The sequence below is a fragment of the Pelmatolapia mariae genome, linkage group LG2 (genome assembly GCF_036321145.2).
Source record: "Pelmatolapia mariae isolate MD_Pm_ZW linkage group LG2, Pm_UMD_F_2, whole genome shotgun sequence".
NCBI lineage: Eukaryota > Metazoa > Chordata > Actinopteri > Cichliformes > Cichlidae > Pelmatolapia > Pelmatolapia mariae.
In genome coordinates this window covers 2,213,454-2,226,401 of record NC_086228.1, presented here as the reverse complement: position 1 = coordinate 2,226,401, position 12,948 = coordinate 2,213,454, and the positions used below count along the sequence as shown (strand labels likewise).

General features: G+C 40.9%; 1 protein-coding gene across 1 annotated transcript; it reads right to left on the bottom strand.

Moving 5' to 3' along the window:
* Window positions 1–1,004: 1,004 nt before the first annotated feature.
* Window positions 1,005–12,469, bottom strand: LOC134638065 (cytolytic toxin-alpha-like). Its single transcript, XM_063488686.1, has 2 exons — window positions 12,370–12,469; window positions 1,005–3,421 (listed from the first exon to the last, which is right to left on the bottom strand). The coding sequence occupies exons 1-2, from the start codon at window positions 12,467–12,469 to the stop codon at window positions 1,005–1,007; spliced, it is 2,517 nt and encodes an 838-aa protein (XP_063344756.1).
* Window positions 12,470–12,948: the final 479 nt, after the last annotated feature.

The following is a 12,948-nucleotide window of genomic DNA, read 5'->3' as shown; positions in this document are numbered from 1 at the left end:
ATGAGAACATTACACTCACAAACTCATGATCATGTGACCATGATCTTAAAGCTAATCCAGCACGTTCGAATAATTATTAATGAATCAGAGCTCAAATTATATTACTTTAAAAACATCAGGACAACCTAACAAATGAGAGAATATGGACCAATCAGCTCGCTGAATTCTGATGTTAATAAAGTGACTCCCAGCTGCTTCCTGTTACAACAGGTCACCACAGCGTGCAGCTCCTGACACGACAACAAAGGGATTTATGTCTCTGTTTAATCAAACACGACTTAATGACAGGACTGGCTGATGGAGGATAGAATGTATTTGTACCATTTTAGGTTACAAGGCTCCTAAATGTAATTAAAAATGATTTGATTATCTTAAGATCTACAGCTGAGGAGTTTTTTAAAGCACACAAGCAAAATTCAGTGAAGCCCAGAAACAGCTGTTATAATCTGTTTCCATCCTGGTCATCAGAGTTCACATTAGAAGCTACAATAAAGACGTGTTTGGGTCTCTTAGCTTGAAGAATAAGAAGAGGCTGGAGCACATTGTTAGATCGGAATAGGAATCTGCTGGAAGGGAGCACCCTCTGCTGGGCTACTGACCAAACAACAAGCAACTGAATTACAGAAAAATCCAGAAAAATTACAGGAAAGGAAACAAAAAGTAAAATGAAACTTTTTAAATAAAAGCATAAAAGTCACTGAGAAAATAAACTTAATATTAGATTAAACGTAAAGAATATAAAAGAAGCTGAAAAGAAAAAGTTAAAAGTTGAACATTTTAATGTCCAATAAAATATAATTACACTTCTATGTTAAAGATAAATCAGTTTTAAAATGCGATCTTATCAGGCAGCACACAGTAAATATGAAGTTTTGTACATGCGTCGTTTGTCTTCATCGACTGAGTTCAGATCTTTATCGTCTCAGTTCAAACTGGTCTCGACCTTTTCTTTGTTCTTCCTTGTGATCACATGAATGTTCAGTGAAGGAGTTTCTCTCCTTTCTCTATTTTGTCTCTGCTTTTTCTTTCATCTCCATCAGAGACTCAACTCGACTCTTCCAGCCTGGTTTGCCCTCAGATTTCTCTTCTTCAATAAGCATGTCGATGTACTCTGCAGTGGACAGAGGGTTTGGCTTCCGTGCTATCTCTTTAAGTCTGTTCAGACACTTGGAAGATCTCTCCATTAGTTTCATCACCTCAGCCTGCAAACTTTCATATTCAGCTTTCAGTTTGTCATACACTTGCTGAACAGTAATCTTCTCTCCTCTGGCTCTATCATACTTTTCTATCAGCTCTTTCATTGTTCTTTTCTCTTTAACGTCTTTATACTCCCATCTGTACTTCTGATTAACGTGTGCATTCCAGTAACATTTGCCTGGACACTGAGTACAGTATCCATCTAATCCCATTGCCTTACAGCGTATTTTATCTGCATCCTTTGGTATGGGACAGGGATAGTGACAGGTGACATGACACTGCTGGCAGTTGGTGCTGTAGTTTCCAGTGCCAGAGATGTCCTGCTGAAAAGGCTTTTTGACAGTAACTTCAAACTCAAAGATCTCATTTTTCTTCATCTCTGCTTCATGTTCTTTAAGTTTCTCACTCGTCTCTTTTATCCCCTCAAGCTTGCGTAACCCAAGTTTCACCTGCTCCTGCATTTTCTCAACTGAAACCTCGAGCTGCTTTCTTTCTCTGAGGACCTCCTTTGTCAGTGTCAAGCTTTCTGTTGTTTTAATAGAAACTTGATTATCCGGCCCGACACCTGCTGAGGTCACTGCTCTGCATCTGAACACATACTCTGTGTTTGGCTTCAGATCTCTCACTGTGACTTCTTCAGCCTTTGCTTCTGTCTTCTGCTGCCATCCATCCTCTCCACTGACACAGTACTCAACAGAGTAGGTGGTGATGTTCTCTGCTCCAAATCTGGGTGGAGAAATCTTCAGTGTCACACTGTTGTGGTTTCTGTCAGCTGCTGTCACAGTTTCAGGCTTTGAAGGAGGCTCAAAGTTCTCACTGACAGGAAATCCACCTTCATAAAGGTAGATGCTGGAACCTTCCTGTGTCTCATTAGTTAAACCCACTGTCAGGAACTTCATGTTCTTGTTCTCCTTGTTGGCCTCTGCAAAATCACTGAAGAGTTTTGCTTTTCTCCTCATTTCAGCTGTTACTTCTTTTGAGGCGTACCATTGTTCCTTCTCTACATCATGAGTGTGAGGATCTTGAAGGTCTGGGTTGGTTTCTCCTTTTAAGTATTTTGATAAAGCTGAGAGGTACGGTTCATCCTTTCCCAGAGAGGTGAAAACAAAACACACAACATGCTCTGCCCTGAGACTTTCCTTGTACAGATCATTTTGAGACGAGATGATTTTGGTGTTTTTCATCCTGCTGGTAAAAGACATTAAAGTGTAGACTTCTCTCTCTTTACAGTCCATCCACTCGTTCAGGTTTTTGCTGTTGAAAGGTGAAGAATGTCTCTTCTTCAGGATCTCTGCAAGCTCAGCTTCCTCTTCTCCTCCTCCTCGGATTGATGGAAGTTTCTTGGCCAAAGTTTGTTGGAATTCCAGCTTGAACTCAGAGCACATTTCTTTAAAAGTTTTAATTGTTTTACCAATCTGTGGGAACTGCTGTGCAGTGCTGGTTCCCAGTACATCATTGTTCCTCATTTCCAGCTCACTGAAGTCCTCCAGGGCTCTCTGTGCTTCTTGAACTAATCCTGTACTGATCTCACGGACGAGTTTAGCAGCAGAAGAATCTAAAGCTGTCAGTGGCAGCAGCCAGACCTTCACTGGTACAGCTTTGTCTCCTTTGTCTCCCAGTAATCCTGGCAGGCTTTGGTAAACTTCTACTGCATCTTGAAAGGTTGTTGGTGGTTTAGGAAGACAAAAGTCTCCATAAAATTTGCAGGAGAATTTATCAACATTTGCCTTGTCATCCATTTTAATTGAACCTTCACCCTCTATAGAAAGTAAGGGAATTTTCTTGATGGTCACCTTCAAGTTACCCTGAACATCTTGATGATCTTCCTGTTCAGAAACCTCACGGTCAAACACAAAGAAAGCTTGTGCTCCATAAAGAATAGCTGTGACTACATGTGTTGCTAAGCCTTGATCAAAAACATATGGATGCTTCACATTTCCTCTTCCAAGATGATTCATGGACAGCTGCTGGATATTTGTGGTTGCCTTGTACTTCAGTGTTACTCTGGCCTGATTTCTGGAAGATTTACTGTCATTCAGATATTTGGCAGATCCATCAACCTGAACCAGTCCACTCAGGAAACTTGCCTTCAGTGAAGCATCAACATTTAGAGCTGAAGATTTGTCCTCGACTGATTCAGATGCAACAATTTCAAAATCATTAGAGGTCTGTGGTCTTTCTGCTATATCTTCCCTGAGATCCTTACGGTCCCACAGAGTTATTGCTGTAAAGACACAGAGATAGACTTTATTTAATCCCACACTAGAGAAATGAAAATAGAAAAAAATAAACAAGAAGAAAACAATCCAAAATACTATACTGTGTACAGATGCTTACTATATACAGCAAAATAGGTTGTTGTTTTTCTTATTAGTCTATACATAAAGTGCAGCAGTAGTAATAATAAACATGTATTTTTTAAACAGTATAAAAAGATATCAGACAAAACAACATATTACACATGAACATTACCCAAATGCCTGTCCAAATAAATGTGTTTTCAGCTGTTTTTTAAAAGAAGCCACAGAGTCGATGGTGTGTAGAGGGGAGGTAAACTGTTCCACGAAATTGAAGCTAGGGTTTGGAAACCACGATCCCCCTTTGTTTTCAAATTGTTACATGGAATAGTCAGAAGACCACTATCCATGGGTCTAACGATATGTTTTTGAGGGTAAGGGTGAAGAAGCTCAATGATATAATTGGGGGTCTGTCCTCGTAAAGACATAAGTAAGAGTGAGGATTTTAAACTGATGTCTGTACCCAACCTGAAGCCAGTGCAAGGACTTTAACAAGGGAGTGATATGGGAGAATTTATGACTGTGGGTTAAAAGCCTTGCTGCTGCATTTCGGACCACTTAAAGGTGATTTAAAGAAGTCATTGACATACAGGAAAAGAGTGTGTTACAATAATTTAATTGGAAGGAGATGAAGGCATGGACAAACATTTCCAGTTCACCTTTTGAGACAATAGTCCTAAGTTTGGCAACATTTCTTAAATGAAAAAAGCAAGTAAGTAAGTAAGTGCGCATGCGCCAACCAGCGTGCAGCCTGTTACAGTCGCTCCTGCTTTTTCTCTTAGTTTAGCTCTGTTTTCTTACGTATTCTTTTTAAATAATTTCCCCTAGGGATCAATAAAGTATTCTGATCCTGATTCTGATTCTGAAGAGCAGGTCATAGGCTTGACATGAGCATCAAAAGACAGAGATTGCTCAAAAATTAACCCAAGATTCCGAGCAGTAGCTTTTATTGAGGATGAGAAAGGACTTAGATGTTTTCTAATTTGAGGCTTGATACTCTCTAGAGCACAGGTGTCGAACTCCAGGCCTCGAGGACCGGTGTCCTGCAGGTTTTAGATGTGTCCTTGATCCAACACAGCTGATTTAAATTGTTAAATTACCTCCTCAACGTGTTTTGAAGGGCTGTGTCCCAATTCAGAGACCGCACGCTTGAAGTACGCATTTTGAGTGCGATTACGTCGACAACTGTCCCAATTCGAAGTGTACTTCAAATGCATACTCTAAATGCGCCGTCGATTTCCCCAAATATCAAGCGTGGTCCGGTGCACGCTTCGTGGTCCCATATATCCCACAATTCATAGCGCGGCGGTGGGTGTGGATAATTTTGCCGCAAAATACGGCAGACGGGAGCGGCCGAAGAGTGAACTGTCAAAAGTAAGTACTGAATATGATGTCACTTATTTATGTGCGAATGTTTAATAATGAAGAACATTAAAACATTACTGTTGGCCACATGTCAGCAAAGTTATGTGACATTAGTGATGTTTGTACTTTCAGCGTTAATTTGGTTTTAAAGCCTTTACTTCTATATATATATATAAAGTCTGTTACGATATTACTTCAGGGAGCAGACATGACACCGTCTTAGGTTTTAGCCATCACTTTTTATTATCTCCCCACCACCCTCCGGTGGCTTCCACATGAACTGCACCTTAAACAACAACTGTTCACTCATATCATGACATCCCCCTTTTTCAGCAACAGGGGCAAACAACAAAGGAACTCACAACACCACTCAAGGCCCATGACCAGTGGAAAAAAAGAAAGGGAGAAAAAGAAAAAAAAATGCTTCTTGGCATACTCACATTTCTCTCTAGTGAACATAATTTTTCTTCTCATGTTTTTTTTTTTTTTTAAAGTCAAAGCATGTACTGAAAACATAATGTTCATTTTATTCCTCAATAAGCCTTCTGGGCTTGGAAACAATCCGTCCACTCGCAGTTTTGGGTGGGGAACTTGGAAACTCTGGAGTGACATTTTTACTTTGCATGTCCATCTCGCTTTGTCCCTGTGTTTTATCACACTCATTTTGCTGTGTCACGTTTTGATTGTCCCTTGACTGCCTTAGAAACTTTCTGTTCCTTCTATATGTCTGTCCATCAGGCATCTGAACGACATAAGATCTTGGATGTTCAGATAAACCTGTCACCTTGGCTGGATTCCACACACCCTGTTGCCACATTCTGACAGTGTCACCAACCTGCAGTTGCTGAAGCGCTCTGGTTCCTTGGTTAAAGTATTCTCTCTGTTTCTGTTGTCTTGTTTCTAACAACTGCTGCACTGTCTTAGTGACCATTTGGGGTTGCAATCTTTGCGATGTTGTTGGAAGTCTTGTCCTTATGGGTCGACCCATTAGCAGCTGGGCTGGTGACGCTCCAATGTCCTCCAACGGTGTACTCCTCAGATTCATTAATGTCAGATACGGGTCATTCTCCTCGGCTTTTGCCTTTTTTTAACAAGAGTTTCACCGTTTGTACTCCTCTCTCTGCCATTCCATTTGACTGTGCATGGTGGGGGCTTGTAGTGTTGTGACAAAACTCCCACTCTTTTGCAAAGTCTTGGAATTCACGGGAGCTGAACTGTGGTCCGTTGTCTGAAATCACAGTTTCAGGAATTCCGTGTCTGGCAAATTGTGACTTAAGATGAGTGAGGTAAATAGGTCCACACCTATCTTCTGCCAGGGTCTTTCTGGAACACTATGTGGATGTAGTGGCTCTTTGTTCTGTCGTTTCTGGTGAGTGCTGCACACATCACAGCAGTTCACCATCTCTGTGATACTCTGTGACATTCCAGGCCAAAAGAGTACTTCTCTCGCTCTGCGTCTGCAGCTTTCAATACCCAAGTGACCCTCGTGAATGCGCTTTAGCATTTCTGCTCTCAGTGCTGCAGGAACAATAAGCTGCTCTCCTTTGAACAGAACTCCATCCACTACTGAAATTTGTTCCCTGTAATTCCAATATGCTTGGATTTCTGTTGCAGCTTGGTTTCTTGCTTCTGGCCATCCATCCAGAACTGTCTCTGTAAGTTTAGTCAGTGTCACATCATTCCTTGTTTCCTTTCTGAATTCCTCTAGTTTTGCACTTGTCACAGGTAAGTTGGAAATTACCATGTGCACCTGGTCTTCTATGTCATTATCAGATGAGCTGGTCACTGGCAAATATGCTCTGGATAATGTGTCCGCGATGTACATTTCACTTCCTGGCTTGTACTGTACTTGTACCTGATATTTTTGCAGTCTCATTAGGAGTCTCTGTATTCTTGCTGGAGCACTGTTCAACGGCTTTTTCATTATCACTTCTAGTGGTTTGTGATCTGACTCCACATTCACTTCTCTTCCATACACATACTGATGGAAACGCTCTGCACCAAACACAATCGCCAGCATCTCCTTTTCTATTTGTGCATAACGCTGTTCAGTCTCTGTCAATGAGCGTGATGCATAAGCAACTGGCTTGCCCTCTTGTAGTAAGACGGCACCGAGTCCACTTTTAGAAGCATCGACAGATAGTGTTACTGGAAGCTGTACATCATAGTATCTGAGCACAGGAGCTTCAGTAAGAATTGTTTTCAATTTGTTGAACGCGTGCTGATGCTCACCTTCCCACTGCCATGCAACATCATCTCTGGTAAGGCCACGTAATGGCTCTGTGTGTTGCGACATGTTTGGAATGAACTTTGCTAGGTATGTCACCATACTCAGAAATCGCTCCACATCTTTTTTGCACTCTGGTGTAGGCATTTTCTTTACTGCCTCTATCTTGCTCTGATCTGGTTTCAAACCATCTGGCGAGAAGATGTGGCCAAGGTATTTAATTTCCTCCAGGCCTACCTTGCATTTGTCCTTGTTCAGCTTGAAATTTTTTGCTCTTGCTCTCTCAAGCACTTGCCTCAGTCTGTCGTCATGCTGTACTTTAGTCTCTCCCGAGATCAAAAGGTCGTCTATGTACGTCTCGACGCCATCAATCCCCTCAAACAGCTGCCTCACCGTCCTGTGGAATACCTCTGGAGCTGAATTAATTCCAAAAGGCAGGCGAAGGAATCTGTAACGACCAAAAGGTGCATTGAATGTACAGAGACGAGAGCTGGCTTCATCCAATTTAAGTTGCCAAAATCCTGAGCTTGCGTCCAGCACAGTGAAGTATTTGGCCTTTGCCAGTCGGCTCGTTATCTCTTCAACTGTTGGCAACTGGTAGTGCTCTCTCATGACTGCTGTATTGAGATCACGTGGATCTCAATACAGCAAAAAAAAAAAAAAAAAAAAAAAAAAGATCACGTGGATCTAGCCAGACTCTCAGTCGTCCAGTAGCCGTTTCCACAATGACGATTGGATTCACCCACTGGGTAGGCTCTTCAATTTTTGTAATCACCTCCATTTTTTCCATTCTGTCCAGTTCTTCTTTGAGTTTTTCTCTCAAAGTGACAGGGATTTTTCTTGGTGGATGAACTTTTGGTGCCACACTATCATTAATTTGAATGGTGTGTTCTCCCTCAAGGCAACCTATGCCCTCAAACACATCAGCAAATTCTTTGAAGATGTCCATTTCATCACTTTTATTCAGTGCCATCACTCTCTTGATGAGTCCCATTTCTTCACATGTTTGAATTGGCTTGGTTTCTGATTTTACGACAATGAACTCCAAAACAAAACTTTTCTTTTTGTATTTCACTGCCCATGTGCACTTTCCTTTAACTGCTATTTTGTCTCCGGTGTATGTTGACAACCTGACATTTGTGGGTCTAAGCATTTGCTTATTTCTTGTTCTTCGTAGTAGACTGTATGGAACCACATTGGCTTGTGCACCAGTATCAAGTTTGAATTTCACAGGTTTGTGGCCAACTTTTATTTCTACAGTCCATTCATCTGTTCGTGTCTGTGTTTTTGCATTTACAGTCCCAATGAACAGACTTGCCTGCTGATCCGTGGCTTCATCGGCGACAGTGTGCACTTTTCTCGATCTACACATTCTGGCAAAGTGATTCATTTTCCCGCAGTTCTTGCACTGTTTGCCATAAGCAGGGCATTGGCGTGATGGATGCTTAGTTCCACATCATTTGCAATTAAATGTGCTTGCATGGTCTTTGTCGTTCGGTTTCATCTTACTTTGTCTGTCTTTTTTGCATGTCTGCTTATGTCTCACTGCATCTACGTCTTTACTTTCATGTGCAGAGACTTGAGCATTGTGATCCTCCTCATGCATTTGCTTGATTTGAGCTTTTGTGGTCTCAGCTGCAATGCAAAGCTGAACTACTTTTTCGAGAGTAATGTCATCTTCTCTTAACAGCATTTCTCTCATTGCATCCGATGTAATTCCACACACTACGCGATCTCTGGTGAGGGATTCTTGCAGTTGTCCAAATTCACATGACTTGGCCCTTAGCTTTAGCTCCGTGATGTACTGGCTAATTGGCATATCCCCTTGCACACACGTGAAAAACTTGTACCTTTCATAGGTTATGTTCTTCTTTGGGTTACAGTATTCCTCAAATTTCTCCATTATTTTCGTCAGCTTATGCTCATCACCATTTTCCGCAAACGTGAAGGTATTGTACACTTCAACCGCTTCCTCTCCAGCAACGTGAAGAAATAGTGAAGACTGTACCTTGGGTGGCTTGCTAGCACCTCCTGTAGCCGCGAGATACAGCTTGAACCGTTGCCGAAACCGTCTCCAATTTTCCGAGAGGTTCCCTTGCAGCAAATCAAGTCCAGCCGGCGGCTTAAGCCCTTCCATGTGTGCGACACTCTTGTATAGCCTTATCAGTTCACTTCTGACACCATGTTACTTCAGGGAGCAGACATGACACCGTCTTAGGTTTTAGCCATCACTTTTTATTATCTCCCCACCACCCTCCGGTGGCTTCCACATGAACTGCACCTTAAACAACAACTGTTCACTCATATCATGACAAAGTCGACCTTAATCTTACAGAGAATGTGATGATTTTATGGATAATTAAAGTCAGTCATATATCCACAAACACAACAAGCTGAAAGTCAGTGATGCTGCTCGGTTTGCAGTCCTGAATATCACGGCACAAGCAGGATTCACTGCACTGTTAATGTTCGCTATGTTATATTGCTGCCTCTGTTCGGTGGTGTCGAGCCAAACGGACTTTAACGTGTGTTTGAACGAGCTGACGGTTCACTCGTTAAGCTGAAAGAAAGATGCTTTAATCACAGGAGTCACACATGTGTCCACTGTACCATCTGGGAACTCTTCTTGTTTAGCACTCGTAATAACACAAACACTAAATCCTCCTTCTCTTGTGCTGTTTTGTAGCAGTGTATACACCTGAGACTGTCACCTGTCTGTCTGTCCTGCACTCTCTCTGTTTCTTTCTCTCTGATTGTGGAATAAAAGTATGAACATGTATTTATAAGTTACACTTGTGTTTGAATCCTGCAGCTTATCACACATTTGATTTCCATGTGTGACAACTGCAAGTGTCCAGAGTGAGGACAGACTGAGGGACCCACTGCTGCACATCATCTGTGAGGCTTTGCACCCCTGATGATCCACCAGGACAAACTCAGCAGTGTGTGAGGAAGAGGAGGAGGAAGAGCCAGCAGCAGCTGACAGATGGAGAGAATAGACAGACTGTTCCCTGTTTGTGAAGGACTGCTAGAAAAGTTTAAAATAACTAATTGTCTGTCCTGAATCAGTCTTATTAGGTAATGTTCAAATAATGTTATCATTCCAGTGTTTTCAGTGTGGGAGAAAGTACTCAGGGCCTTCAAGTTACACACTATGAAAGGCAGCAACAAGTTTAATGTTCAGAAACCTAAAGTATGTATCAGCAGCAGAATGGAGCTAAAAATAAATGTTTGTTTCAGTTCTATGAAGCTTTGAGTATTTTGGATTAGTAGCACTGCTGTGTTTGTTGCATCATATTGCTGTAATTGTTTATATGCTTTATATACTCAGAGGTAAGTTGATCTATAGTGTTACATCATATTCTATAAGGATGTTATGTGTTTGTATACTTTCTGCCCAGTTTGACCCATTTAGCAGAAGTCAGCCTGTTTAAGGCTCTGATATCTATTCTGTATGACTTAAAGCAGTTATGACATGGTCTGATTTTCTCACCTAATAAAGGAATATTTCATATATCAGTCTACTCTTCATTCTATCAGAAACAGTTATCACAGCTCGTACATTTTCCTTTTTACACATATATGTAAGCATTGAGCCAAATGTAATAATGCCAACAAATTAAACGAACAATATTTGTCTCATATATAATACATCTATAGATACACTGTCAAAGATACTTGTCTTTGAGTAAAGATTTAAGGTGATAGGAAATATAAATAACTGCAACTTGAATCTTTGACCCAGAGTTCAAGCTCACTGCTGTAATATATCCTGTAATATATATAAATATATCATAATAATCTGACAATATATATAATATTGGCCATATTATATTTACATAACCACAGTGAGATGATTTTACTCAACTAATCAAAGTGATGTCATGACAAAAATGAATGACCAACAAAACATTGTTTCTCCTTGATTTATGTCACACACTGCTGTATGAAATGTCTCTCGTGGTTAGTATCATGGTTGCTAGGCAACCTGAACAGCGCAACGAAGGCTAGACCGTCCCATTTCACAAGCCTCTCACTTCCGCACTTATAGTACGCACCGTACGTAGTGCGCGTACTTCAAGCGTGCGGTCTGTTCTGGAAAAAAAGTGGCATATATATATATACACACACACACATATACACACACACACATATACACACACACACACACACACACACACACACACACACACACACACACACACATATACACACACACACATATACACACACACACATATACACACACACACACATATATATACACACACACACACATACACACATATACACACACACACATATACACACACATATATATATATATATCCCGCAGGGGCGAGATGGGTGTTTCTAAAAACACCCATCTCGCCCCTGCGGGCGGTTTATCCTTCGAGCTCGGGTCCTCTACTAGAGGCCTGGGAGCTTGAGGGTCCTGCGCAGTATCTTAGCTGTTCCCAGGACTGCGCTCTTCTGGACAGAGATCTCCGATGTTGTTCCCGGGATCTGCTGGAGCCACTCGCCTAGCTTGGGAGTCACCGCACCTAGTGCTCCGATTACCACGGGGACCACCGTCACCTTCACCCTCCACATCCTCTCGAGCTCTTCTCTGAGCCCTTGGTATATCTCCAGCTTCTCGTGTTCCTTCTTCCTGATGTTGCTGTCATTCGGAACCGCTACATCGATCACTACGGCCGTCTTCTTCTGTTTGTCTACCACCACTATGTCCGGTTGGTTAGACACCACCATAGATATATATCTATATCTATATAGATATATATCTATATATCTATATAGATATATCTATATAGATATATCTATATAGATATAGATAAGATAAGATAAGATAAGATAACCTTTATTAGTCCCACATGTGGGAAATTTGTTTTGTCACAGCAGGAAGTGGACAGTGCAAAAGTTATGAAGCAAAAATTAGAATAAAATAAAATAAGAATAAATACAGTACACAACTGTACAGAATAGAATAAAATAAAATACTATATACAGTAGAATAAAATAGAATAAAATATGCAATAAGATAAAAATAGAATACAAGTGCTATATACAACTCAGTAAAAATACAACGATACCAGAAAAGATTATTGCACATGTGTGAATGTGTGTGTTGATCAGTTGGAGTCTTTGTTGTGCAGTCTGACAGCAGTGGGGAGGAAAGACCTGCGAAATCTCTCCGTCCCACACCGTGGGTGCCGCAGTCTCCCACTGATATAAATATATGTATATATATATATATACTGTATAATATATATAATGATTTCTTACCAGGGATCAGTGAGTCTTTGCGGCAGTCATACAGCATCCCAAGACTGAAAGGCCGGCCGAGTGCCGCCACCTCCATCGTACTGCCAGATTCAGAGTCCATGGCTCAGTCTGAACAGGACCAAATGAACAGCTTGTTAGTTTGCTTCTCTTCTGTTTGTTCATGTTCTCATTCGTACTACTAACCATCCTCACGCTCTTTAATCTTTTGAGACAATAGTCTTAAGTCTCCTCAAAGCACATTTAGGTCATTTCCCTTTGTCCTGCTATAAATTTACTGAATTTGATTGATGCTCGGCTCCTTCACAAAAAACAGACAAGTCAGTAAAAATATTTCTTCAGGGTTACTTTTACTTCAGCTTTCAAGCAGACTTCCTGTTAGTATTCAGACCAAGTGTTTGTCAGTCATTCTTAAATTTGGTTTTTTACACTTCATTAACTGTCCTAGTTAATAAGGGTTTTATGTGAGATTTTTTAAAAAGTTTTTTAATTTGTTTTTTGCTTAAAAAATGCTTTACTAACTTACTCTTAGTAAAAAAATTTTTGGAAACATCTAACATATTGTTTAATAATTCTAATTAG